The sequence below is a fragment of the Corvus kubaryi genome, unplaced genomic scaffold (assembly GCF_017639235.1).
Source record: "Corvus kubaryi isolate FWS band 111438036 unplaced genomic scaffold, C.kubaryi_AGA036_p1.0 133, whole genome shotgun sequence".
Taxonomy (NCBI): domain Eukaryota; kingdom Metazoa; phylum Chordata; class Aves; order Passeriformes; family Corvidae; genus Corvus; species Corvus kubaryi.
In genome coordinates, this window is record NW_024580667.1 from 37,812,578 (window position 1) to 37,838,121 (window position 25,544).

The 25,544-nt window shown below is 37.8% G+C and overlaps 1 protein-coding gene across 6 annotated transcripts in view; it reads right to left on the minus strand.

Moving 5' to 3' along the window:
- Nucleotides 1-5,826: 5,826 nt before the first annotated feature.
- GPC5 (glypican 5) overlaps nucleotides 5,827-25,544 on the minus strand; it is a 617,251-nt gene continuing 597,533 nt past the window's right edge. For 4 of the 6 annotated variants that reach the window (XM_042043887.1, XM_042043866.1, XM_042043928.1 and 1 more), the window contains one exon: nucleotides 5,827-10,750. In XM_042043887.1, the coding sequence (XP_041899821.1) occupies nucleotides 10,590-10,750 (161 nt within the window). In that variant the 3' untranslated portion in view covers nucleotides 5,827-10,589. The remainder of the gene's footprint in view (nucleotides 10,751-25,544) is intronic. The other 2 variants (XM_042043896.1, XM_042043876.1) reach the window with 1 other exon arrangement.

Below are 25,544 nucleotides of genomic sequence, written 5' to 3' on the forward strand. Positions count from 1 at the left end.
CAATAACAGCAACAACATCCGGTACCTGATGTCATGATTGTCTTTCCCTCATAGTAATAATTTTTTAAGCATAAATTTTTGAAGTAGACTCTGCAAGCCTAATAACATTGGGATACCCCATCAGTAGGCCATGAAGAAACCTACAAAGAAACTGATCTGATCTGCTATTCTACAGTTGGATTAGAAAAAATGCTAAAACTGAAAACTATATAGAATAGTAAATAAAATTAGCATGCAAAAAGAGCAATAGGGTATAATGTGAGAGAGAACAAAATGGTTGCGCCATTGTGGGGATGAACTATATACATAATAGTTAGTGGTTATACATCTGTGCTCTCATCTGTATTGCCAGAGAACAGATAGAGTTCATACTTGTGCAGGGATATAAAAAACATTTAGGGTAACATTGTTTTGCATGTTAATTACTACTTTTGCCCACTGTTGTTTAAGTTCAACTGGGAAAAATAAGAACAATGGATATTGGCAACATTGGATCTTTTTCAGAGTCAAATGATGGTCTTTGAAACCAGATGTTTTCATGCACAGACAAGCAATACTTTTTGTTAAAGATTGGTACATGGACTCCTGATTGAGATAGCTATGAAGTATGCTATTGCTTGAGAGATGAAAATGCAAAAGTAAATATTTATATCGTCTTTGTTTCCTGAGTGTTCAATCAGTTGTATGTCGCCTTTTGTTTCTAAAACAGAAAGATTCTCTTCCAAAATCCTCTTATGACTTAAAGGAAAGAAACCATTTGCTAGAAAATAACCCCCAAACCCAAAAAAGATTGTGCTGCTGATCCTTAGCTGCTTGTTTATGTATAGAGGCAGGTGTATATATATTAATGTAAGTTATCACACAATTATAATTTTCTAATTTCAGGGGAAAGCAGTGCTTGGCTAGAGTTTCAACACTCAGAACTCTGAAACTTTAAAGAGAGTTTCTACTAGGTCCAGAGAAACTATTGGTTCTTCTGTCCTAGAGATTTCTGTCTTTCCAGCAGTGATACGAGTGTTTGTCCTTGCCACAGCAATTTAGACCCTAATGTGTTTCTGCAAATTGCTAGGCTGTAAGCTGTGGCAACTCAGGAGCAGACATGATACATTCTAGGAGGACAACAATAGCTTTTAGGGGCAATAACAAAAAAGCTTCTCCACCATCAGAGATGAGAAAATAATTTGTTCACAGAGAGTATGAAATCTTACTGTCTTCTCTCTGGACTCAGGATTTTATCTGGGAACAATTACACTTAAAATGCAGAAACCACTTAGGGAACAGGAATGAGATTTTTCAGGACTTCCATCACAGATTTCTGACTACTGGAATGATGTCATGTCGGGTTTTTTTGTTTTGTTTTGTTTTGTTTTTGTTTTGGTTTGGTTTGGTTTTGGTTTCTTTTTGTTTGTTTTGTTTTGTTTGTTTTTGAATTTTTTTCTTTTTTTATTGTTTGGTTTGGTTTTTGGCTGTAATTTTATTGATCGTTTTCTTGGGGTGACTTTATGATGCTGTATCCTCTATCGCCTGCTCTATGCCAGACATGAGTCCTGTGCCTTTAAGCTAGATCCGAGAGAGAGGGGTGGGCAAGGAGGTGGAATTCCTTTGGCGGCTGTGCTCAAAAACACAGATAACTCTCTTGCTCTCACCCCAGCTCTTGGCTCTGCAGCAGGGAAGAGAATTGCATTATTTTGCTTTTTAGCTAGCTTCTTGTTCATTAGCTGAGGCAGGAAGTTTTCCTGGGACTGTGGCTTCTTCTTCTTCTTCTTCTCCTGGAACTGTTCAGCTTTGCTCCAGTCCGGAACACCATCACCGGGAGGCCCCACACCGCGGCCTGGAGGCGCCCACACCGTGGCCCATCCATGGAGAGAGCAGAGCCACACCTACAGAAAGGACTTTGAATCTACCAGGTCTTCTCCACAGTGAGAGGTTTATTATCTAACATTATTCATTTTTTCTTCCTTGTGACTTCGTGCACCCTGCTTGTTAAATAAACAGGCTTTTCTTCACTTTCCTCCAAGAAATTCCTTTCGAACCTGTGGGGAGGTGCTGCCGAAACCTTCCTTCCATTAGAGGACATGTACATCTCAGGATGTTTCCTCCTAATTTGTCTCAAACCAAGACAATCATTCAGTAAATTAATTGGCAATCAGTAAATTTGGCTTCAAGCTTTTGCATTACATTAAGATAAAACCAAAGATACAATATTATTAGACACAAGCAAATTTCGCTTGCCTGTGGTACAGAATGTTTTTTTTTTCTTTGCTATTACATATCTACATTTGAAACAGAAATGATCACTGCTTAGATAAGCAGGTATGTTCATGGGTTTATAAACTCTCAAATATGATTTGAAATTCCAGTAGTTTTCCAGAAGCATATGGAGAGTGCCTTTCCCTGGCTTTGTCACATTAAAAAGAAATTAACACTCCCATAACTATTTTTACTTGGTTTCAAGGCTACAGGTTAAACAGTTTTAGGCCCCTGCTACTGTAGAAGGCTATACAGTAGGTCCAGATGGTGCCTGAGTATCAGGTGATGTAGAGGACCAGTCCTGCTAATGTAAGTATTCAAATTCCCTGTGCGGGTAATGAAGAGAGGTGACACTTTAAAAGTTTTTGTTCTAGAAGGAGAAGGTGGAAGGACTTAACCAGATTGAAGCCCATGATAAAAGTAAATTTTATCTCTTGTAAATTCACATAATAATTCAATATCCTTGAATTAATCTTTTCTTTACCAGAAAAGACTTATGTGATCCTAGATTCCTTTCTCAGCATGGGAGGAATCACATTTTTAAGGTGACCCTTTGATCTTGAGGGCTCAGTTGATCTGGCCACACTGAGGCTGTTTTTTACCTTTTGAAATGGCCTAAGGCATCTGCCGGGAGCTGGCAGGAACAGAGCAGGACATGGCTGAGGAGGCCACTGCCTCCCTGCAGCACCAGAAAGGGGCAGGTGTCTCAGGCCATCCTGGTGTAACTGCGTAGCCTTGGAACATGGCATTTGCATGGCTAAAGTGGCCGTTGCTGGCTTTGTACAGAGTTTTCAAGCCCTCCAGACTGGCACTCCTCAGACAGGCTGTCTGAATGTTTCTTTACTTGCCTGCAGCTTTGTTTTGCTCAGTTTAGCTGTGACAAGATGGTTTTTTCCTGACTGACCCGATGACTATGGCAAATTTGGTTTACTTCCATTTATCTTTGAATCAGACAACAATAGTTTTACATAGATAGCAGTAACACACCGTTATTCCATGTAGAATCAGATATTTATGACTCTAAGACAATGTTATAATGTAGAGAAATAGAGGCTTAGTGCAAGAGCAGAGAACTGCAGGCACAGATTGTGGTGTAAAGGAAACACAGTCATGGGGTGACAAAGGAGAGTACATAGGGTTGGTACTGGAGACCCCATAGCTATAAACAACTGACCCATGGTCTTTGAAGAAACACAGCTCTGGAACAGGAAAAGACTGGTTTTAAGGGTAACAAAGAGAACCAAGAGGTAACATCTAACGTATGTAAATGGCACCATATATATTAGATTCAGATGTAATCTGGAGCAACAGATGAATGAAGGAAGAGCAAAGGTATAAAAGCATGTCAGCAAACATAATGACGACAAAGTGAATCCTGACGTGAGAAATAATAATGCATCAATGTCACATTCCTCCCTTTGAAGGACCCCAGATACTGACAACCCAACATAATTCCTCTTCTGCAGTCTGAAATTGCCAGTTTTAAGACCCATACGAACAGTGGCTCACTATAAAATTATAAAAAAAGATATAAACTATGTAATTTCCTCTTTCCCATGATATTTAGATTACTGAAATGCTGACATTTATCACAAAGTGACATATTTCATACTTTTTCCTAAGAGTCACAGAGGTAACACTTCACAATATAAATCTTTATTTTCTAAATTAATTTTTTATTTCTTATGGTGTACATATAACCAGTAGAGACCAGAGAAATACAAATTGCTATTACCTGTAATTTTGTGATGCTTTTCTGAAAACAATCTTACTGTATGAAGTGTATCAATTCAATTTTGCATGTAGATAATACAAAGTCAAGCTATGTTTACAGTTATATCTGTGGAATTCAGTAGTATCACAAATGTCTAAAAGATGGAGCTGGCCCATGTGCTAATTTCCAGTCTGCTATTGCTCTGAAACTAAAAATACCATAGTTTTTATAGCTTGCTAAAGAGATATATGGCAAGCAACTTTTATGCTTCAGGATGATGTTGCTTTTTACCCTTCTGAAGGCCTGGTATTCAATATTTTTTTTCAGTTGATAAAACTATGTTTTCTTTTTCTTTTTTTTTAAATACAAGGGGTGAATTACACAGGTTTCATGAACACTTCCATCTGCCAAAAAGCAGGCGTGTAAACAGACATGAAGAATATTTTTATCACCTGTCACAATGGTGTTAGCTATACTTATAAATGAAGTGAACTGAAAGTAAACAGGAAAGCACATTCTATACAATATCCATCCCCTAAAGACAGATACAGGGGACAGAGAAGAGAAATAGCTCTTTGTAAGGCACGCTGACTTATGTATTGAGCAGTATGTTTTTGCCCATCAGCAAAAGAGATCTCTTATACACTTTAATGTGTGGCATATGTATGAATAAAATCAGGCTTTATTATGATTTTTTTAATGGCCATATCCTGCTTTAGATACCAAAGTATGAATCCACACACATAATGTAGTTATGAAAAGAACTTTGCAGTATGTTTTTGTGTTATTCAAGCATTTTGTTGTCCCTAATTTTGGGTCCGCCTGCTATAAATGTGTGGCCAAAATTCTATGAGCACTATGGCTATACCATCCATTACACCAGTGGCATTGTCTTTGAAGATGCAAGGTGAACTGGATCAAGAACATCCTTTGAATCAGAAATACTCTGACCAATTTCACTGAATGATCCTATAAACTCTTATACCACCTCAAATGGGAAAGAGAATGACATTGAGAGGAGAAGGAAAATCAGAAACTGCCACAGAGAAAGACCTCCATGTGACTTACATTCAAGAGACTAACAATTGACTTAGACTGCTTGATAAACCTGGAGAGACTTCGCTGTGACACCTAAATTAGGGATGCACAGCAGGTGATCTTAGCACAGCCCTCTGCACTGCGAGGGGTGATGAGATGCATCGACCGAGTCCTCCCAGCCGCAGAAGCTCAGCATGAGCTTCCTCCTCAATGTGAACTGGAAAAGAGCCTCATGGCGTACCAGGTATACTGTCTCTAGCATTTTACATTAAAAAGTACTAAAATAAAGCAAAAGATAAAGTTTCTAACTGCCAGATATGCAAATGTTTTCTCGCAAAATTTGTTCGTGTATCGCCAGGAAGAAAGAATAAAGAGTTAAAGCTTAAGTAATATTTTGCTGAGATTTTCGAGAAGAAAATCGGGATTTTTCTAGAGTCACACTAACTTTTTTAGTGTAATATAGTTAGAAACAACTTTTATTTTAATTCCTATTATAATCAGTTGTGACTCAGAGCACGTAGAAAAGCACACTATTTTCTAAATAAGATTAATGCTTACACAATTATTTCAGAGTAGAACTGAATATAAAAGAAAATAAGTAGAGATAGCTTTGACTACATATTTTAATTCATTATCCTGAGAAGACGATATGAAATAATAAGGTTAATCCAAAATCTTCAATAGGTTAATCTAAACCCTGTTATAATCTGAACAAGAATATTATTTTAGCATATAACCATACAGGTACAAAGTAACAAAGAAGTTATATGTACATCTATATATCTATAGAAAGAGAGGAATACAGACATAACATTTTACATAGCTGTAATTATGCATCATCTTTTATTAGTCATGAAAGGAACAACGATATTTTTTTCCAAGGAAACACAAGTGCTTTTTGATGTCTTTCACTAGCTACACTTAGGAAAAGTTGTCACCTTGAAATGTTTATTTAAAGTGCTAGGACATTAGTTATGACAATAAGTATTCCAGTCAGTACCTTTTCCCCAGGATATACAAGTACATTTAAAAACACAGGTACATCTACAGAAAATAGAAATGGACAGTCAAGAATTATAGAATAATTTAGGTTGGAAAAGAACCTTAAGATCCTTGATTCCAACTGTTGACTTAGCACTGCAAAGCCCATGCTAACCCTAATGTCCATAAGTGTCATATCTACATGTCTTTTAAATATCTCTGGGCATAGTGATTCCACCACCTCCCTGGGTAGTCCATTCTAATGTTTAACGACCCTTTTCATGAAGAAATTCCTCCTGATATACATCTGAACCTTCCCTGGCACAGCTTGAGGCTGTGTCCTCTCATTCTATCACTTGTTGCCTGGGAGAAGAGGCCGACCCCCACATTCCTACAACCTCTTTTCTGGTATTTGTGGTGTGATAAGGTCTCCTCTGAGCCTCCTTTCCTCTACATTAAACAATCCCAGCTCCCTCAGACACTCCAGACCCTTCACCAGCTCCCTTGCACTTCTCTGGACACACTGTGGCACCTCAATCTTTCTTGACTGACCTCGGGCTTCCTGAAAAACCAGTAATGGGCTTTACCCAGGGAGGCAGCAGACTTCCCTAAGAAATGGGTGTGTGCTACATATAGGGTCTCTCTTGATCTCAGGGTAGAAGAAGAATATCTTCATTTTACCAAAATAAAAATATTTTTGATTTCTGAACTGTAGTATTTTTTGGAATTATTCTTTTCCTGGAATTTTATTGTAAGTAACCAGACTGTCCTCTAAAAAATTATTCCTTACCAAGCTCTCTCACCTCATGGCTGCTATTTGAAAAAAAAATGTACTGAAGCCAGTTACACAACTGTAATATTGGTATCCATTATCATTTTAGTATGATCAGCTTTTGAGTGTGTCTGTCTGAGAAATAGTGCACTTTGAGTAAAGCATTCCTACTTTACACCATAACAGTAATAATACATTAAAAGACTATTTAAAAGAAGGCAAAATAAAGCCAAAATCTTATTTACCAAATGTTCTGGGAAATATGGAGACGATTTAGACTGTTAAAAATGGCCAAGTATAAACAAATGACAGGAAACAGAGGAAACAACACCTACATGTCATTTCTGAGGTCATCTGGGGAGCTCAGCTCAGTCCTGTGGAGCCTGTGTGACCTGCTGTTGGGAAAAGCTTCTACATGCCCAGGCAATTGACCCGGATTGACTCACATACATACTGCATACGGTCCATCATTTTATGTGGATCCAGGTGGTTTTATAGTTTACTGCCACAATGTCCAGCTTAACCTTTTTTTTTCCTATTTCTCATCTTGGCTTCTCTAAAACATTCTTCATGTTTCTTCTCAGTGCTATTCCTCTTTTCATTGTTTGCTTTAGCACAGAAACATTGGTTTTTCGTTTGGTTTTTTTTTTTTGTTTTGTCCTAACTTCCAAACGTGGAACTATACAACATTCTGCAGGTTTCCACAGTTTCATGCAATGGTACCTCCCTTGCAAGGTGATCACCTTGGGACAGATCACCAAAGAGCCTTGGCTCCCTTCTCCTTGCTCTGACATGTTTTAATGATTATATAATAGTTCTTTAAGAAACTAGAATATTTCTTCGTAGCATGGCAGATTTAATGAAAAAATCTTGATGCAGCCTGGAGATGTATAAGTCTGATCAATGACGTGGAGTGTGTGGTGATGCCTAGATATAGATGGAACAGGAGGGTGAATGAGGTCTCATGGCAGAGTAGTAAGTGAGAAATCTCCAGACTTGCCACTATTATTCATATTTACTATTAGTTTGTTCAAATGTGTCTGGGAAGGAGAGACTTAATTTTCTACTCCAGATGGAGTCTTAGAAATGATTCTGTGTAGGTACAGCGTCAAAGATAATGGGAACAGGCCAAGAAAAACAAAAGAGAGGAGTATTACAGACTAGTAATTCACATATGCCTGAGGAGGTCTTAGGACTAATTACTATCAGTATTTGAAAATGAGGTTTGTGTTTCCACAGTTCTATAGAATAAACTACTATTCCTTGGCTACCTGCCTTTGTAAGGTCTTGAATAACACACAAAAGTTAGGAATGGAAACCAAGTCCTTCAGGATATAAATAAAATTCTAAGTAACGAGTAACTGTGGAATTTTTTCTGCATTTCTGTGTTTCCTTTTCAAAGATTTATTCCATTTTCATTGAAGTGACTAATACTGGCCATTGTTCAAAAAAAAGTTGCCAGACTGGATTGATTGCTTGTGTGAGTTGATGTAACAAAGGAAAAGAATGAAATCACATTTTCTTTCCCTGAATTACCAGCGTCATAATTTCAAGTAAACAAGACAAGGGAATTTGAAAGATTGATTTACAAAATCTGCAAAGAAAAAAAAGAGGTCAAGCAAAATGTACACACTGGCACACATGCCTATTAATGATGTTTATCTGGGCATGGAATTGCTTTGCTGACCTTTATATATCTTTACCTATTTGTTATACTGTGTGCGTTATACTGTATGTGCTATATTGTGTGTGTTAACAACTAACATATAGGTTTAGGAATAAAAATATTTATGTATGTTTCTTTATATTAGTCTCATATAAGAGTAACTTTTTTTGTCTAGGAGGAGTTCTAGTTACTGTATGAATACATACAATACTACAGGGTCGTTTTTTTTATCTTGTAAAAGACTGTAAAGGAAAAATAACTACAAAGTATTCTTAAGTACTTCCTGGTTCAAATGACATGGATTTAGTCACGGCAGAACAATCAAATTTTGTAAGAGTAATATGTAATGTACCATTAGTACTGCGGAACACTTTTGCTTGCCTCGTTTCATGAAGCATAAGAACTTGAGCTGGGATGTTTGTGATTCAGGTTTACATTCGTGTGTCACCACTGCAAGCAGGTATCTAAGCTACCAATAATATTGGTGAAGGTTTGGTGTAGGATTCATGGGCCCACATGTGAATGTCTAGATCTGTTTGAGATAAAGAAGGATGTTCCACTTAGCTGCCAGCTGCCCCTCCCCATGGCTCCCATTTAAGGAAGCCTCTGGAACATCCCATACACCCTGCAGTCCCATGAGGATGTCTTGGATACTCCAAGAAATCTTAGGTGGCACCAGTCACCTATGTGTGGGCAACTGAGTTGCTTCTTTAGGCGTCTGTCTTCATATGAGCTGAAAAATGCACTGGGCTTCACCAACTCTGTTGACAAAGGGCTGTGGCCACTTGTCCAGAGAAAGACCTGAGGCCATTCAGAGCAGTAGTGGACACTGGTGGGTTATTTTTGAGCATCACAACTGCTACTCGTTGGTATTTTAGCAATTGAATCCAATGACTACAGTTACAGCTTAGAGATATACAGCACATAAGTAAATATCTGTATGTTGACATATAGATTAAGATACCTTAATCCAACATTGTGTCCTAACCGTGCTGTTATCCCTAGATAAAATACAGCTATCATATACCTATAAAGTATCTAATACATAGTTTTTCTGAACTATAAAAAATAGTTCTGAATTCAGAGGGACCTTGGAAGACTGAAGAATTGGCTTGATAGGAATCTCAGAGAGATGAAGAAAGGGAAATGCCAAATCATCCCCCTGGAGAGGAATAACCCCATACACCAGTACAGGTTGGTGCCTGCTGGGTGAAAAGCAGCTTTGCAGAGAAGGACCTTGTGGTCCTAAGGGACACCAAGCTGAAAAAGAGTCCACATTGTGCCTTTTGCAGCAAAGAAAACCAAATACCTTCTGGGCTGAATCAGGTAAAATACCAGCAGGTCAAAGGAGGCGATGCTTCCCCTCTATTCTGCACTAGTGAGACACATCTACAGTGCTGTGTTCAGGTCTGGGCTCTCAAGGACAATGACAAGAGAGACATGGAAACAGTGGGTGGATTCCTGCAAAGGGCCATGAAGATTTTCAAGGTATGGGAACAAATCTGACACCAGAAGTGGCTGAGACAGCTGGGTCTGTTTGGCCTGGAGAAGATGCAGAGCATGATCTTTTGAAAATGTATAGATACCTGATAAGGGAGCAAAGAAGATGGAGCCAAACTCTTGTTCATAGTGCCCAGTGACAGGACTCAGAGGGCACAATGGGCAAGAGGCATAAACCAAAATACAATAGCTAAAAAACCTCTGCTTGGAGTGCTGAAGCACTGAAACAGTTAGGCCAGGGATTCAATAGAGTCTCTATCCTTGGAGACATTCCAATACCACCTAACCTTGGCCTTAGGCAACTTGCACAAAGTGAGTATGCTATGAGCAGATTTGGTCTAGATGATCTCCAAAGACCCCTTCAAACTTGGTAATACTCTCTTTTTTTTACAAATTGCTTCTAAGAGAAAGATTATCATAGACAACTTATTTTTAACATAAAATATTAAAAAAGCAAACATGACTTTTTGTGATTATATAGGTGTTTAAAAAGACACAGGTAAAATATTACATAAAAACCTTTGTTAATATTCAGGGCTAAGATCAGTGGCTGATCTTGTAAAAGAGACCATAAATATTGCTATATTCACCAGATCCCTTATTCCAGGCTTGTGAGCAGAGATAAATAGATGACAATGGGATACATATATCAAGACAGAAACAAGCAGTTACCAAAGACTGAGAAATGGTATTACCAAACTAATCAGCATAAACGTCATATAATCGGCCATTGCTGTACATCCTGCTCCAGTTGTGTCTAAAGTGCTGCCATCGTTGGTTTGATGGATTTGCTTTACGTCACTGAGGTTCGTCTTGTCTGGCATCCCTGCTGAGACAAATAAGAAAATACAGTATGATGCATGCCTTGTCACTACTGGCAACATATTATAGCTAGAAAAAATCTAAATCTCCTCAGCACACAGACTGTCACAGTTTGGTTTCTAATTCTAATGTTACTGCCAAATTCAAAATCCTTTATAATTGCATCTAGAAACATGCACTATAATATATGGCTATTCATCGTTGAAAGCAGTTCTGAGGTCTGCCAGCTCTGAACAAAGCTGTTCTTGTAGAAATATATCGCAACAAACATTTGCAGACTGAAGTGAACAGTTTTGCAAGTCCCAGTAGTACCTAAAAGTCCACTGCTCACATCTTTCTTGGATTTTTGAAGAAAAAAGGAAATAATTTAGTGTAAAATTGGTTGTGTATGTGTCCCAATATTATTGCAAAATAATGTATAACTCATGGAAGGTATGCAGCAAAATACAGTTGTTGCTATATAAAACCTCCACTTTGGCACAATTTAAACAGACTTTACAATATTGTAAGAAAAAATTCTAAAGCTAAATTTAAACAGGAACTCTTTCCCTGAGTTCCCAGATGAATATTTGTACTTTTTTTTAACCAAGGTAAATATTTCTCCACCTCAAAACAGTATTTTGTATGGAACAAGGATGTAATCACCCGTTCTAGTTCTTCTGCCTGGTTAAACATTGGAAGCAGAAGGTCTTGGAGACACAGCGAAATTTGGTAACATTGTCAGCTGCTTGTATCTACTATGCATACTTGTAGACTAACTGTCTTATCCCATATAATAACTTGTGGCATGCCACTATCAATCAAAATTAACAAGTCTAAATTCAGTGTTATTACATACAACAAATATTGACATTGTAATTATACTGAAACTGAAAAAAAGCTTCATATAAAGCAAAGTCAATATTTATATAATTAGGTCAATACATATATAATTCAGAAGGTAAACTCTACTGCTGGAACAGCAGCATTAGAAAGAAGCTCAGCTCTACCGAGCTGATATATTAACTTTACAGTCTGAGTTTCTGAATCAGTATTCATTGTTTAGATACTTATTTCCTGTCTGTATCATTAGGAAAAATGAATAAACTAGTGAATCTTTTTTTTATTATTATTCAAAGGGACTATGATGAAGTATAAATATTTTAGTCATGGTGTTATCTTCTTTGTTAAGCTGATTTAACAGAAGCTGCAGAGGACAGTCATTCTCAAAAAGAATAACTTTTTTCGTGCTTGCATTAAAAGTACTCTTCTCTCTAAAAGCAGCTTGAAAGCTGCTTTTTGTGAACTCCTGCTCTATGTACTTCCTGCAGCTTTGAAAAAAAAAAGCATTAAGGGAAGAGTCAGCTAAAGTCAAACATGCTGTCTTAAAAAACCTGCTGGATGTTTTCTGAAAAAAACCTGCTAGATTGAATTTGTCTTCTTTGCTTCTGTACTGGGCAGCGTACCCTGCTATTTTGTGTGGATTTATTAATCCAGTTCTCTTGCCTGGAATTAGTGGAAATTAGCTGTATGAGTACAATGCAAGTAGACATACAAGAAGGAAAAGTGACAACACATTTTGAGAAGAAGGGAATACAACTTTTCCTCATTGTGTACATTCTGTAACCTGTCTAGAAAAACAGCAGTCACTCAATGCTTCACTGAAAATATTTTGAGAGGATCATCACTATCAAGGTATATCAAGGTTTTTTTTCAGGGAAGATTTTATGTAGAACAAAAGCAAAAAAAATTGTTTGCATAATTTCTTCAGAGTTTTAGTGAGGTCTTCTCATATTTAAAAAGACTAATTTCAATAGATGGTGAAAAATTCAGCTCTCGTCTACACAACAAAGAAGTTCAGTAAGTGCTATAGGTATAGCAAAGTAGATTTTTCCCAGTATATTTACAGATACATTTTCACAGTATTGAAAGATATGGTCTTATGCAGGATATCAATTATAAAAGCTAATTAACATAAAGAAGAAAAATATTCTTAGATCTGGCAGTTGAAGAAATAACCAGCTTCAGCTGAATGTGTTTTAAATCTGAAGACAATGTGATTAGATATTAATTAATGACTGGACAGTCAGGTGTAATTTCTACACCTGAAAATTTAACTTACAGTACTATGGAAAACAGAGATTTCTTTTGATGGGAAATTTTTTCTTTCCAGCCTCAACTGAAAACTGCAGACTTTGGAAGTTCCCATGAAAGCAGTGCTATAAAAAAATGTTCAAACCTACCAATGTATTTTCCTTTGGTCAATCAAAATGCCATAAACCATTATATATAATCTCTGATCTTAAATGAATACATTGTTAGAATTGTAGTATAACCATACAGCAAACCTGTCACCTATTCAGTCCTATAGATCTATGCCACAACTTTGACCTCATTGAAATAAGAGGTCCAAAAATATATATATAGATATCATCTGGTGAAAAAATCACTGAAAAGAAAACCACTCCTTTAAAATAGCTTATTTTTTTGGTAGTTCTAGTAAATATAACTATAGATTTAATTACTACATCTAGGCTATCCTTTCTATTTAAATTAGTGGGTTCTGTCGTCCATTATGCATCAGGATTTAAAAATATATGCCACCTTTCATATACCATAAGCAGTAATACTTGCATATGAGAGCTTTTCAATCATTTGTAGCAGAACAGACCAGAAATAAAGCATATTTCTTTGGTTTTAGTCTCCTCACATGTCTGAGTCTGGATTTATGTTACAGAAAAGGCAATTAAGATTCCCAGGTATTTCAAATTATCTCTGATAACTGTCTAGTTTAGTATTAAAATCATTTTAACTGGAAAAATGGTAAAATTCAGAAGTCTCATCTGAGATTCAGAGGGATTTTTCTGATGAAATTTATAATTTCAGCAGAGCATAACATAAATAGCTTGGGAATTAAAATCCAAATATCATGTTTGCATAAGTCTACATAAAGCAAAGCTGACAAGTATCGCATACATGCCCCCAGTATCAGCTCTGAAACTCTGGAAATAGCTGCAATTTAAAGTATTGTCCTGCTCTGGTTTAGAAAAAAATAAGCAGCAAAAGCATTTCAGTAAACATTGTGTTTAATATTACAGCATCTCATTATAGTATAACAGCTGTAGAGTGTTTCTAAAGCTTTTTAACATGTTCTAAACATACTTAAACTTGTGAGAGGTAATGTCATTGGCAGCTTTGACAGCTGACCTGTTGTGTTCTCCAGAATACCTACAGCAGCAATACAATTTCCTTCAAATAATCAGCAAGAGTGTTTAGCCTTGATTTGAAAAGTCAAACCTATAGTCATGGGAGGTTTTCATTTGACACAGAAGTTTTCTGCTGAGGTTGTCAAAATATTACAAAAACAGGCTATGACTTTGGAGCAGTAGATGCTTACCTACCAAGGGCCATGCTGGGAATTTAATAATTTTAATGGTTTTAAACGGAACATCCTCTGACAATGGCCTATTTTGAACCCAAACCAGAAAGTGTTTGTGTGAGAGTAGTCTAACCTTAACCACCTCTCTGTATTATCTTCTGTCTACTGTGCAGCATATAACAGAATTAATATGGGTTTTCAAGGGAAACTGAAGGTGCCAAATGAGATTCTGTCGACATCACATTGGACACAAACCCAGACAAAGATTTAGAGAAGAGGAAGAACTGGATTTCTCTTTGTGCAACATTCTTATGATGTTCTGCAAGATTCAAAATACAGCCTTTATGGATTCAGAATTTCCTACAAGCCTCAAATATGAGGAAAAATTTTATTTTTAAAGGAAGGGACAGTATTTCAGATGTAAAAGAAATGTGGAATATTGCTTTTAAAAGTCAGCACTGTGAAGTTGTAGGCAAAATTCTTCTTAGAAGAAAAAGTAATTATTTAAATCACATGCAATGGAAATTTCAGGATCTTTTAAAACATGAACTGTGGAGTAAAACACTGAGAACTTGCTGAAGTTCTCTCCCTAAATTTATGAGAAGGATCATGGGGAGGCATTAATTTATTTTAACAAAAAAAAGCAAAAAGAAAAAAGGAAAAAAAAAATGTATTTACTTTGTATTACCTTGCATTTGCATTTCATAAATTAAAATGACATATTAGCTCCCAAAACTTTTTATTTGACCGGCCAATATTTTGCCATCTGGAACTTTTAAAGCTTCTAATGAATGTCTCCTCCTTTTATTTCACTGGAGTTTTTTGCCAGGTTTTATTCCTAACTACCCAATATCATGAAAATGGTTCAAAACTAAACAAAATATAACTAACTCACAGATAACTAAATCACTGAGTTGTACTTAAATACCTCAGAAATACTTCAGTTTATACATAGTGGTTCCTATGAAAACGTCCATTTTCTACTTTAAAAAATATTTATATACTGTTCTACTGAACAGTAGCTATATGTGAGAAAAAAATATACTGAATATATGTATATGGAGATCATGCTCCAGCTAGTGTATTTAAGCCAGTACTCTTAAAAATGTCACAAAATACTTATGAGTATCCAGTGCTTAGAAATAAAAGTAGAAACAATAGACTACCCTTATTATTATTATTCAAAGACTCTTCCATGTGAAGTTGATGGGATATTGGCCATGAAGTCTTAATGAGGGGAGAAAAAGTTGTGTTTGGATATTGGCCATGAAGTCTTAATGAGGGGAGAAAACTCTCTTATGAAGGCTACCTGGAAAAGGACTAATTTCTGGAGGTCGCTTTCATGTCTTTATGACTGCATCTATACTTGGAAAATCTAGGGGATGTCCCTAAAAGGAAAATATATTCTATATGCCCTTTTTATAGTACACATAGACCAGTGTGTGTATTCACCCTCTTCAGGAAACATGTTTCTATAATTTAATGCAACTTTTGCCCTCTCCATTACACAGTTTAAGTGAAATGGAAAAGAGAAGTGTCATTGGAATGGATGATTGCAGAGGTTCCTCCCTCAACAATTCTGTGATTCTATAAATGTTAAATATTTCACAATTCAGCACTAGTCATGAACAGACAAACACAACCCCCCACTACTAACACAAAGTACAGGGGGAATGAACTTACACTGCTTTGCCATTCTTTGACTATATAGTAAGAGATACATGAAATATTTCTGCTGAGAATTGAGTCAGGAATCAACCTAGGAGAGAATGTATCTTTGCTTTCTTTCGTATAGTTTTCACGTAATGAAGGAAAAATTCACAGTTGATGCACAGAGGATAAAGGAATGTCACAATTTTCAAGCATTTTTCCAATGAAGCTTTGGGGATCTTTAAGTTTTAATTTTAAATCAAAATAAGTTTTGTAGCATTACACATATGTTTGCCTTATATGAATTATGAATCAGCTTATTCAGGTGAATTTCTTAATACTTCAGACTTGTCTTTCAGTGAGGCTCCATTTGCTACAAGAGTTATGACAAAAGAACAGAGGATTCAACTTTATTAATTAAGAACAAATGAGAATTTTTTGTTATACAATCTACTATTACATGAACATAAATGTAAGTGTTGCCCTATCAATGCCCTATCAATGAAACCAACGAATTACACAGAAAACAGCCTTCACTTATAATAAAATTGCATGATGTAAAATGGTGTTTATTCCTATCAACTTGTGTCTTTCTGTTAGGTCTAAAATCTTAATTTGGGTGCAGTTTCATTGCATCAAACGTTTGAAACCAAAATGAATAGATTTTGACAAAACAGTAATGCCTCTGCTTCACTATTTGTTTCAGCCTGCGACTGTTGCCTGATGTTTTGAGGTGGGAGGAAAATAAATATAGTGAAAAATTAAAATAGTCAGCCCATTGGGACCCCTAACTTACAGCATCCAGTGATTAATGCGTATCTTGGACCACAGGGAAATTGATTATCTTCATAAAAGTGGAGTGAATGATTCTCATAAAGTCTTCTACAGCCACTTTGCTTTATGCAAGAAGGAACCAAACCAAAAGCAATGAAAACCCAAAATTGAAAGAAAACCCAACAAGCCAAAAACGTGCTTACACTTTCTCACTTGTATGAGATTACTTTTAAATATGAAGGCCAGAGTGCTTAAAACACATCCATTAAAAACAATTCAGTACACTCTTTTTAAAATCACACACGAGCTCGAAATTTGGCAGAGCAAAATTTCGTCTGTTTGCTGTGTTTTTTACATGGTTCAGTTTGTGTCAGAAATGTTAAACAATTCTGAGCACTACCCTGAGTGCAGCATAAAGTAGCAGTGTGTTGATGCTGAAGTGATGAGCTTAAGAAGATACTAAGAGATGCTATGTAAGGTGCAAATAATTCTGCTTAGTTCTTGGTATGTGTAGAGTCTGCATTTTCAGCTTGGGTACATTTGGTTAAACACAGCTGCCTACAGACATTTTAGATGTAGGGAAGAGACATATCACATTTGGCATACATCTGCTTGTCCAAAAGCAACCAGATTCTTACAAAACCCTTTACGGATGTCTTGGACATCTTAGAGCATCTCCAGTGACTTTTGACCCTTCTATTTACGCAACTTAGTTAGTTACAACAGCTTGTATTACAGTGAATCAATGACTGAAGAATGCAGAAGAAGGAGGTGGAATACTCAGCAGTAGATATTTGGTCTGAATTTGGACAGGCAAACTCTACACTTAGTCACATAACAGGTTCAACACTGAGTGACCAGTGAATGTTTTCCAATATGTCCCCTACCATCATGCTTAATATCTTTGATGGAAAACTAAAACTAAATGTCGAATCATGTAGCTATGAAAAATGGATTACATTTTAGAAATTCTAGGTAAGAAAATGAAAAATAAATATTCAAAAAGTGAAATATTTATCAAGTTCATATTTTTTCAGCTGCAGTAGTATATTTTCAGTTTTATACCTAAACCCCTGCCTTTAATCAACTTTGGTTTCAGTATCTGGTGTTGAAGGGCAGGATCAAGGACTGCATACTGACATGAAAATAGTCAATAGCTGATGTGTGCAAACATTTATGAGAAGCCAGTACTTCATGAAAGTGTTTCCTGTTAAAGTACAGAAAGCGTCATCGCGGCTACATTTGCATAGTTAAATATGTGTCCCAGAAGGACATCCTTCAGGCAAAGTGGTGTTGAGTGGCTTATGCCTGCTGTGCCCAGGGACATCAATACCTAGAAGAAATTGCTAAACAAATCTCCTCTACATAGTACAATGCCTTGCATCTCTTTTAAGCCACACACAGTGATCCCCCAGGCTCAGAGATCCAGTTATCAATTTGCTTGTTTGGTTTTAGTTCAAAGTGTCCGAAATAAATACGAGGGCTGTGCTGCAACCCGCCAGGTGGTGTTTTTATAACATGAAACTGAAGGAACGCATTGCAGGCTCTGGGGTATGATATCCAGGCAAGGGAAAGTGTTTTGAAAATAAAAAGCCTGCTTTTGAGGGACTCTGTAGGGCAGAGAAACCCAAGTCTTCAAACGTCTGGTTTGTGTTGCCTTTTGGAAGCAGTCCTTGGAATGAATTATCCACAGAACTTTAAGTTTATTTTGGAGTGACCGAGATAATTTTCCCTAATGTTCAGCCATGGAGTGAACAAACGTCCATGCAATGTGGGTAAGAAGAACTGAAACCAGGAGACAACTCACAAGCTTGACAACGTAGACATGGCCAGTGAAATCACTTAAATTTGGAGTTTTGCTTAGTATCATAGGAAGGTTCTATAATGTGGTATAAAACCTAGCAGCAAATTCCCAATGTCTTCATAAGCCTCATCCCTGCAATTGGCCAGTCACTTCTTTCACTGAAATGATGTCATTGCTTGAGTTTTCATGGCTGTTCCTAAGAAAAGTACCCTATGAAATCTGTTTCAGATCCCAAGGAGAGTTTGAGTACGAAAAAGCTGAACCTGAGCTGTATGCCACAAGGTGATGTGGAACAGAGAGATCATACTCACTTAGAAGCCAAGCCAACTGCATAAACACTGAAGAAATTTAGTGTAATAGGCACTTATTTGGAGGAAATAATTTGATCTAAAGTCCTCCTTCTCTTACTTTTACAACAATCATTGTAATAGTACTCAAACCAACACAAATAGCAATTTGAACAGTACAGGGAATATCAAGATGCAAGTAATCTCACATACAAAGGAATAGTGTTCTTGTTATTGTTAGAAACCAATTAAGAAACCTGCCTAATGGTATTAGCTAAGAAAATTCTGCATGGTTAAGAATGTATCAGGAAATGAATCCAATACATCATGTTTTACTGCCCATATTTTATGAAATCTGTACACACAAGAAATAGAGTGGAACCAATGGTCTTAAGTCTGGCAAGTCATTTTAACTGAAAGAGCAGCAGACATTAAGTCTCTAGTCCAGTATTTGAAAGTTTTCTTTCAAAGTTGACAGTGGCATTTGTTTCACATTATACATTAATTTACTCAGTATTTCCATTGAGAAAACAAAGCTTTTATGAGTTAATGTAACACAAACAAATGGTGTCACAAACCAAAACATTTCCATTTGTTTCACATTCTTAAGAATCAAAAAGTGATAACATTATTTGTTGAAATAGCTAATACGTACTTTTTTTACTTGTAGGTCAGTTTTAGCATAAATAGCATATATATTAAAACTATATTGATAAAATGGCAAGTATTAGGTGTCTAAAAGACTTGGGTTTATTTTCCATACAGACCCCAAACATAACTATGTCTGAGGTAGAGAGAACCACAGTAACCTTCATTAGATCTATTCCTATTGCCTTCTTGGGCAATAGCTTCTAAATCCATGTTCATTATAAGAATGTTCATTATAAAATCAAGGCTCTAGGGTGCTGGAACCAGTATTGCCAATAATGCCTGTTTTAAATGAAGAAATCCATCTTTTCAATCCTTTTCACTGTTGAAGGAGTTTTAACCTTTATCATTAACCTATGCAAAGGCTTTGTAATCAATAAAAAATTAAAATACGGCTAAAGTCCCATAAATCAGACTGTGTAAAAGCAAGCAAATTCTTCATTCTCCAAATTTTCATCTGATTAGTACTAGTTTCCTTCCTGTGAGTCAGATGTCCAGATGTCCTATATAAATTACTGTCCTTTGAAACAATTTGCCCATTATTCTTTTATGTTCTTTTTTTTTTTTTTTTTCATTTTGCTGTAGGAGATTTATAATCAACAATTCTGGCTTATAAAAAACTACCATATAGAAGAAAGAGATGAATTTGAACTGAAACTCTTGAAATTAATGTGTGAACTTGGGTTGAGGAAGAATGTTACCAGTTAGGGTCATTAAAAAATGAAATGTTTTTCAACTTTTTTTTTAATCATTCAGATTCCCCTGATTTATGGCCCAATTTCACTGTAGCAGTTCATTATTCTACTGTTTGTCTGGATGCTGTTTCTAAAATGAAAGTAGCAAAAAAATAAAAACATTTTTGTGGAAAATAAATCTGAACTAAAATGATTTCCATTGTCAAGATATTCAAGTAACTTGGTATTTTTTTTTTCAGGTCAGTCTACCTAGAATTCCAATCATTCCACTCTCTGTTAAAATAAACACAGCCTGTAGATTATCTTAATCCCCAAAATACTGATACATTAAGTAGTTCTTAAGTTTTGCTGAAAAGCAAATTTAATGACATATTTCTACATTTTAAAACTATTTAAGGGAGAACTTTTTACAGTCATTTCCTTATCATGCCTGCGGGTGGGAGATACTAAACTCACCTGTTGCCATGTAGTGGCACATTTAAGAGCCCCCTTGTGAACCTGTTCCCAAAGGTGAGTGATTAGATCTGTGATTTTTCTTGATGAGTTGGTTTTACTGCATCTTGATCTTACTTTTAGAAACACCCCACAGTGGGATCTGCTATGTGTTGGCAAGAGGAAGAAGGACCATGCTGTTATAATTTGGAAAAGAACTTAAGCTGTCAGCTAATCATAACATTGTAATGCACCCAGAAACAGACTGAGAAAATGTAAAATCTGCTGTTGATATCTGACTCAATCCCACATCAAAGACTGGATTACTGGAGAAAAAAGAAGTGTGGAGCAGTAAAGAAAGTAGATGTCCTTGTCTCCATTCCTTCACCTTAAACAAAAGCACAGCTTGTTTCCTTATAAATAAAAGTGCAACATAGAGATTCTACTCAGTTGCTGCTTTCTCTTCCTCTCTAGGTTTACTTTTGGTTCCACATGCTTTAGCTCAGCTACTGTGTTGAAAACATATCAAAAGCATAGGACTGAAAAGAGTCAGTTTTCCAATGTCTTCTTAGAAATGCGTTTTCTAACCAGATTATGAAGTTTTAAAACCCACAGTTTTTCACAGAATTTTTTTCCTCTCTGATTTTCATTTCAGAGACAATTCTTTCTGGCTGAGCATTTCAATTTCTTTTAGGCAAGATGAATGCCAGTGATAAATTCTGTGGTGCTTACTGATGAATATTGATCTGCATCCCTCAGTGTGTTTACTGTTATGAAATGCCATAGGAAGTCTTGTGTCTCAGTGCATCCCACAAGTACAGGATCTTTGATCTGAAGTCACTAAAGATAAATAGGTAAGCATCAAAATATGTGTCTTATGTAAGTTCAGAGATAACCACTGGGCGATTCAAAGAACAAACCTGGTATCTGCAGCAGTTTTACCTCTCCCTAGGAAAGCTGGCCTTGCAGAATTCATATCAATATGCAGGTTTCACACAAATATACAGCTCCAATTCAGCAACACATGAATAGTGCTGCTTCTGTTTTGCTCCCAAGCATCCATCCCTGAACAGAAAGTAACTGCTGATCACCCCATGCTCCCACAGCCTAGCAAAGCTGACCATTGACTTGGACAAAAGTAGTTACTAACAAAAGCAAGATATCAGTCTCCTGGCTAGCAGCAATGCGAGTAATGTAATATCAGGTCCAAAGATAACATGTGGAGAAGAGGAAAAGAAACATTGAGGGGAAAAAGATTATTTATTTGTTTACCATATTGGTAGTGTGGACATTTGGGAAGCCAAAATAAAAAGAAAACCTATATGGCTTCAAGAGTTTCTTCTTAACAGTACGTATGCCATGCCTGATCCTTTCTTCTAACCAGGTGCCCATCTATTTTACCTTAATTAATTAACCTAAATATAAGCAAAGAAACAGAACTGCTATTTCTGGTTAATTTGATAATTTAGATATATTTTCAAAACAGGATTTTAGTCACAACACAGCTCTTCAAAGAGAACAGGAATACAGATGGATGAGAAACAGCTGAACTTTCACAGTTTAAGTTTTTAGCCTGAAGATATTGATCCAAGAGAGAAAGGATTGAGTAAATAATGGATGAGGGTTGAAAAGCGAAGAAAAGAGAGAAAGGTGACCTCTATTTAAAGTAATTCTGTGTGGACTGTAAGTTAAAGACACTGTAAGTTTGCGCTTAAGTTGGGCTGTACCATTGTCAGTGAAAAGGTATGTCAAAATGCTAAAAATGCTTTTTCCATGCATGGGTGAGTCATGGGAACTGAGGGGATACACTGCATCCACAGACCAAGACCGCCTCCTCCACCGCACTCCTGTTTCCTTTGAAGCATCAGCATGTGGCAAAAGAAGGGGAGATGATAACAATGACCTTGGCACACAACATATTCACCTTTTTCTTCTTGTAGATGAAGAGAAGGAAGATTGGATTCAGATCCCACAGACAGTGAAGCAGAGAAAGTTTTGCCAGAAGCCTGTACCCAAAAGCCTACAAATGTATGCCAGACTTCCTGAGAACAATAATTCACATCCCAGAGTGTGTTACCCAGAGGTTTTATCAAGTTGATGTGCTTACCTTAGCAGAAGTATCATTTCTTGGGAATTAATAGGGAGGGGAATCATTCCATGGAGTAAAGCCTGGATATGAGGCAGTTTAAAGCATGATAGCTCTTTGTGCCCTGAAACTACTTCTGTTTTTAAATAGTCTTCTTCCAGAAAATGGAAGCTGAATAATGAGATGACTGCTTTACAGACCACCACAGGTTTGCTTTTCAGTCTCACACCAAGGATTTGGGGTTTTATGGAGAGATTAAAGGTCATGGCATAGGTTTGGGTGATTGCTCAGAAAAGACAAAGCAAAACCTGGTTCAAATGACACCCATTTCTAGCAGTACGGACAGTCCTGAAGTAAGGTGTCTTCTCAGGGCAATTGGATCTTTCTCTGTTGAAGGACTCCAAATGGCAGCTCCGAAGAAAATTAGCATACGTGTGAGGTGAAGAATTAGAGTGCCTGGATTCTAAAGCAAAAAAAAAATGTAAGTTCACTTTACAGTGAAAAAACCTTACATCTTTGTTGGGGTCCCTCCCCCCTGCCATGGAGCCCTGGGAGAGGCCCCTGCCCTGAGGGGACAGACACGGGGTTTCCCGAGCCCCTGGTCAGCCTCGTTCCCATTGGTTGGTTTGTGTTCCCCTGCACAGGCAAGGACCCTCGGGTCCCGTGACTGGAACAGTTCCTCGGCAGAGCTCCGGCCATGTGGCTGGAGAAATAAATATCTCTGAAACATCTATCAAGAATCCGTCTATATATACTTCCTTTTCATGGGACTCCTGGTTTGATAAATGCATGTTACAGTATCCCCGCTGTAACAATGGTAGAGAATTGTGAGCAGAACGATCCCCGATCCCTAAGCGACTGATTTGTGTGAGTAAACCCTATAAACTTTGAATTCCTCTTCTTGTTTTTGTTTTGCTATTCCATATCTAAACTATGGAAGAACCATGGGAAGACTCTTGGCTTTCAGAGCCGCATATGGACATTTATCTTAAAAAGATTCTTGAACAATGAATTGTAAATTTTACTTTGATTCAAGCTCAAAAAGAACTGAAACACTTCCTGGCATGGTTGTTTAAGAACTTTTTCTATGTTTCTTGGGATTTAATTCTTACCAAGGAGTTTTGGAAGGCCATTTGGACACTATTAAAATTTGAGTCAAAATACATGCCGATGGAAGAATATTTTCCGAGAATAATTTCCGAGACTGTTGAGCAATGTCAGCTGTGTCCTGGCGAAGGGAAGCCTGGCGCAGGGACCGTGCGGCCCAGGCCACGTGCACCGAGCCCTCTGCGAGCAGCAGCGAGGCAGTTCCCGTGTGCGGGTGGAGCCACGGGAGCCGCAGTGTTGGTGGTGGAGCGAGGCGCGGCGGGAGCAGCGGGACCCGGCGGTGCCCGCCCGGTCCCGCGCAGCGCGTGGTGGAGCGAGCCCCATGAACGCCTGACCGAGAGGGGCGGCGCACAGGCGGCGGCTGGCGGTGGTGGCGGCGGAGCAGAGCCACGCCCAGCTGAAACGCGCGCTGGAGCAGGGCATGGGGGGGTCATTGCTCGGGGGCCCAGCCAAGATGCAGTGCCTGGCAGCAGCAGCGAAGCTGCGACCAGAGGAGGCGACGCACGGAGAACTGAGCGGCGCGGCCCGGCCCGGCCCCTGCAGCGCCGAACGCGACCCCGGGAAGAGCGCGCAGGCACCAGCAGCCCCGACAATTCCAACACGGGAGAGACCGAAAGAGGGAGCAAAGACGCAGCGAGACAGAAAACAGTAGCCACTCGGAAAAAGGAAAAGATCATAGTAGCTAAGATCTTAGGGATAGTGAAATGGTATAATGTTAAGCAAAATTATGGTTTTATAACAAGGTGTGACAACCAGCAAGACATACTCGTGCATAGAACTGCTATTAAAAAGAATAACCCTGAAAAATGCATCCCAAGCTTGGGAGATGGAGAGCTAGTGGAATTCAAAATTATACAAAGTAGAAAAGGGTTACAAGCATCGCAGGTCACTGGGCCTGATGGTGTTCCTGTAAAAGGCAGTATATATGCAAAAAATCGTTGTCATGTTAGACAATATCTCCATTGTAAGCCCCCCCCTACAGTCTCCCTTTCCTAATCCCACCTTTCCCTTTTACCCTATGTCCTATTACCCCCAGAGTATTCCCAATCCGTTTTTTCATCCATGGTTTCCCTCACAAAACCATGCCTTTGATAATTGTTTCCCCAAAAATCCCTTTCCAATGCTGAGTGGGGGATGAAAAGGGGGAGGGAAGAAATTAAACCCTCTCCTGCCTCAGTTTCCCCACAAAGCATGCTCAGAGAGTTCTGTCTCCCTTCTGTCAGCCCTAAGATGTTCCACAGAATCTGTTTGGACATTTAAAGACTCAGGAGGGTGGCTTGTTTTCTCTTGAAACTGTTCTTGTTATGTTTATCCAGTTGTTTTCATTCTCCTTTTATTAAAATAAAACGGGTGAAATGTTGGGGTCCCTCCCCCCTGCCATGGAGCCCTGGGAGAGGGGCCCTGGGGGGGAGACACGGGGTTTCCCGAGCCCCTGGTCAGCCTCATTCCCTATTGGTTGGTTTGTGTTCCCCTGCGCGGGCAAAGGACCCTTGGTCCCGTGACTGGAACAGTTCCTCGGCAGAGCTCCGGCCATGTGGCTGGAGAAATAAATATCTCTGAAACATCTATCAAGAATCCGTCTACATATACTTCCTTTCCACAGGACTCCTGGTTTGATAAATGCGTGTTACAGTATCCCCGCTGTAACACATCTTTGAAAAAGTGAATTAATTACCTAGATCTTCTCTTGCACACTCAAGTGTTAAAGTAATTCCTTGTTTACCCTAAAGCATTTGATTTTGGGAAGTTAGGTTTAGCCAAGTTAGACGGTTCTTTTTTTATTTTACCAATTCTATACATATATTTAAAAGCTTTTGGCAAATTTGGCCACAACTTAAAGTAAAGCAGCAATGGAAACATTAAGAAAAGTAGACTACTGAACTACTATAATCAACATCTACAACCAGTGCAAGAAGACCAAGACTGAACAAACACAAACTAGATATTTAGCATAAAAAGA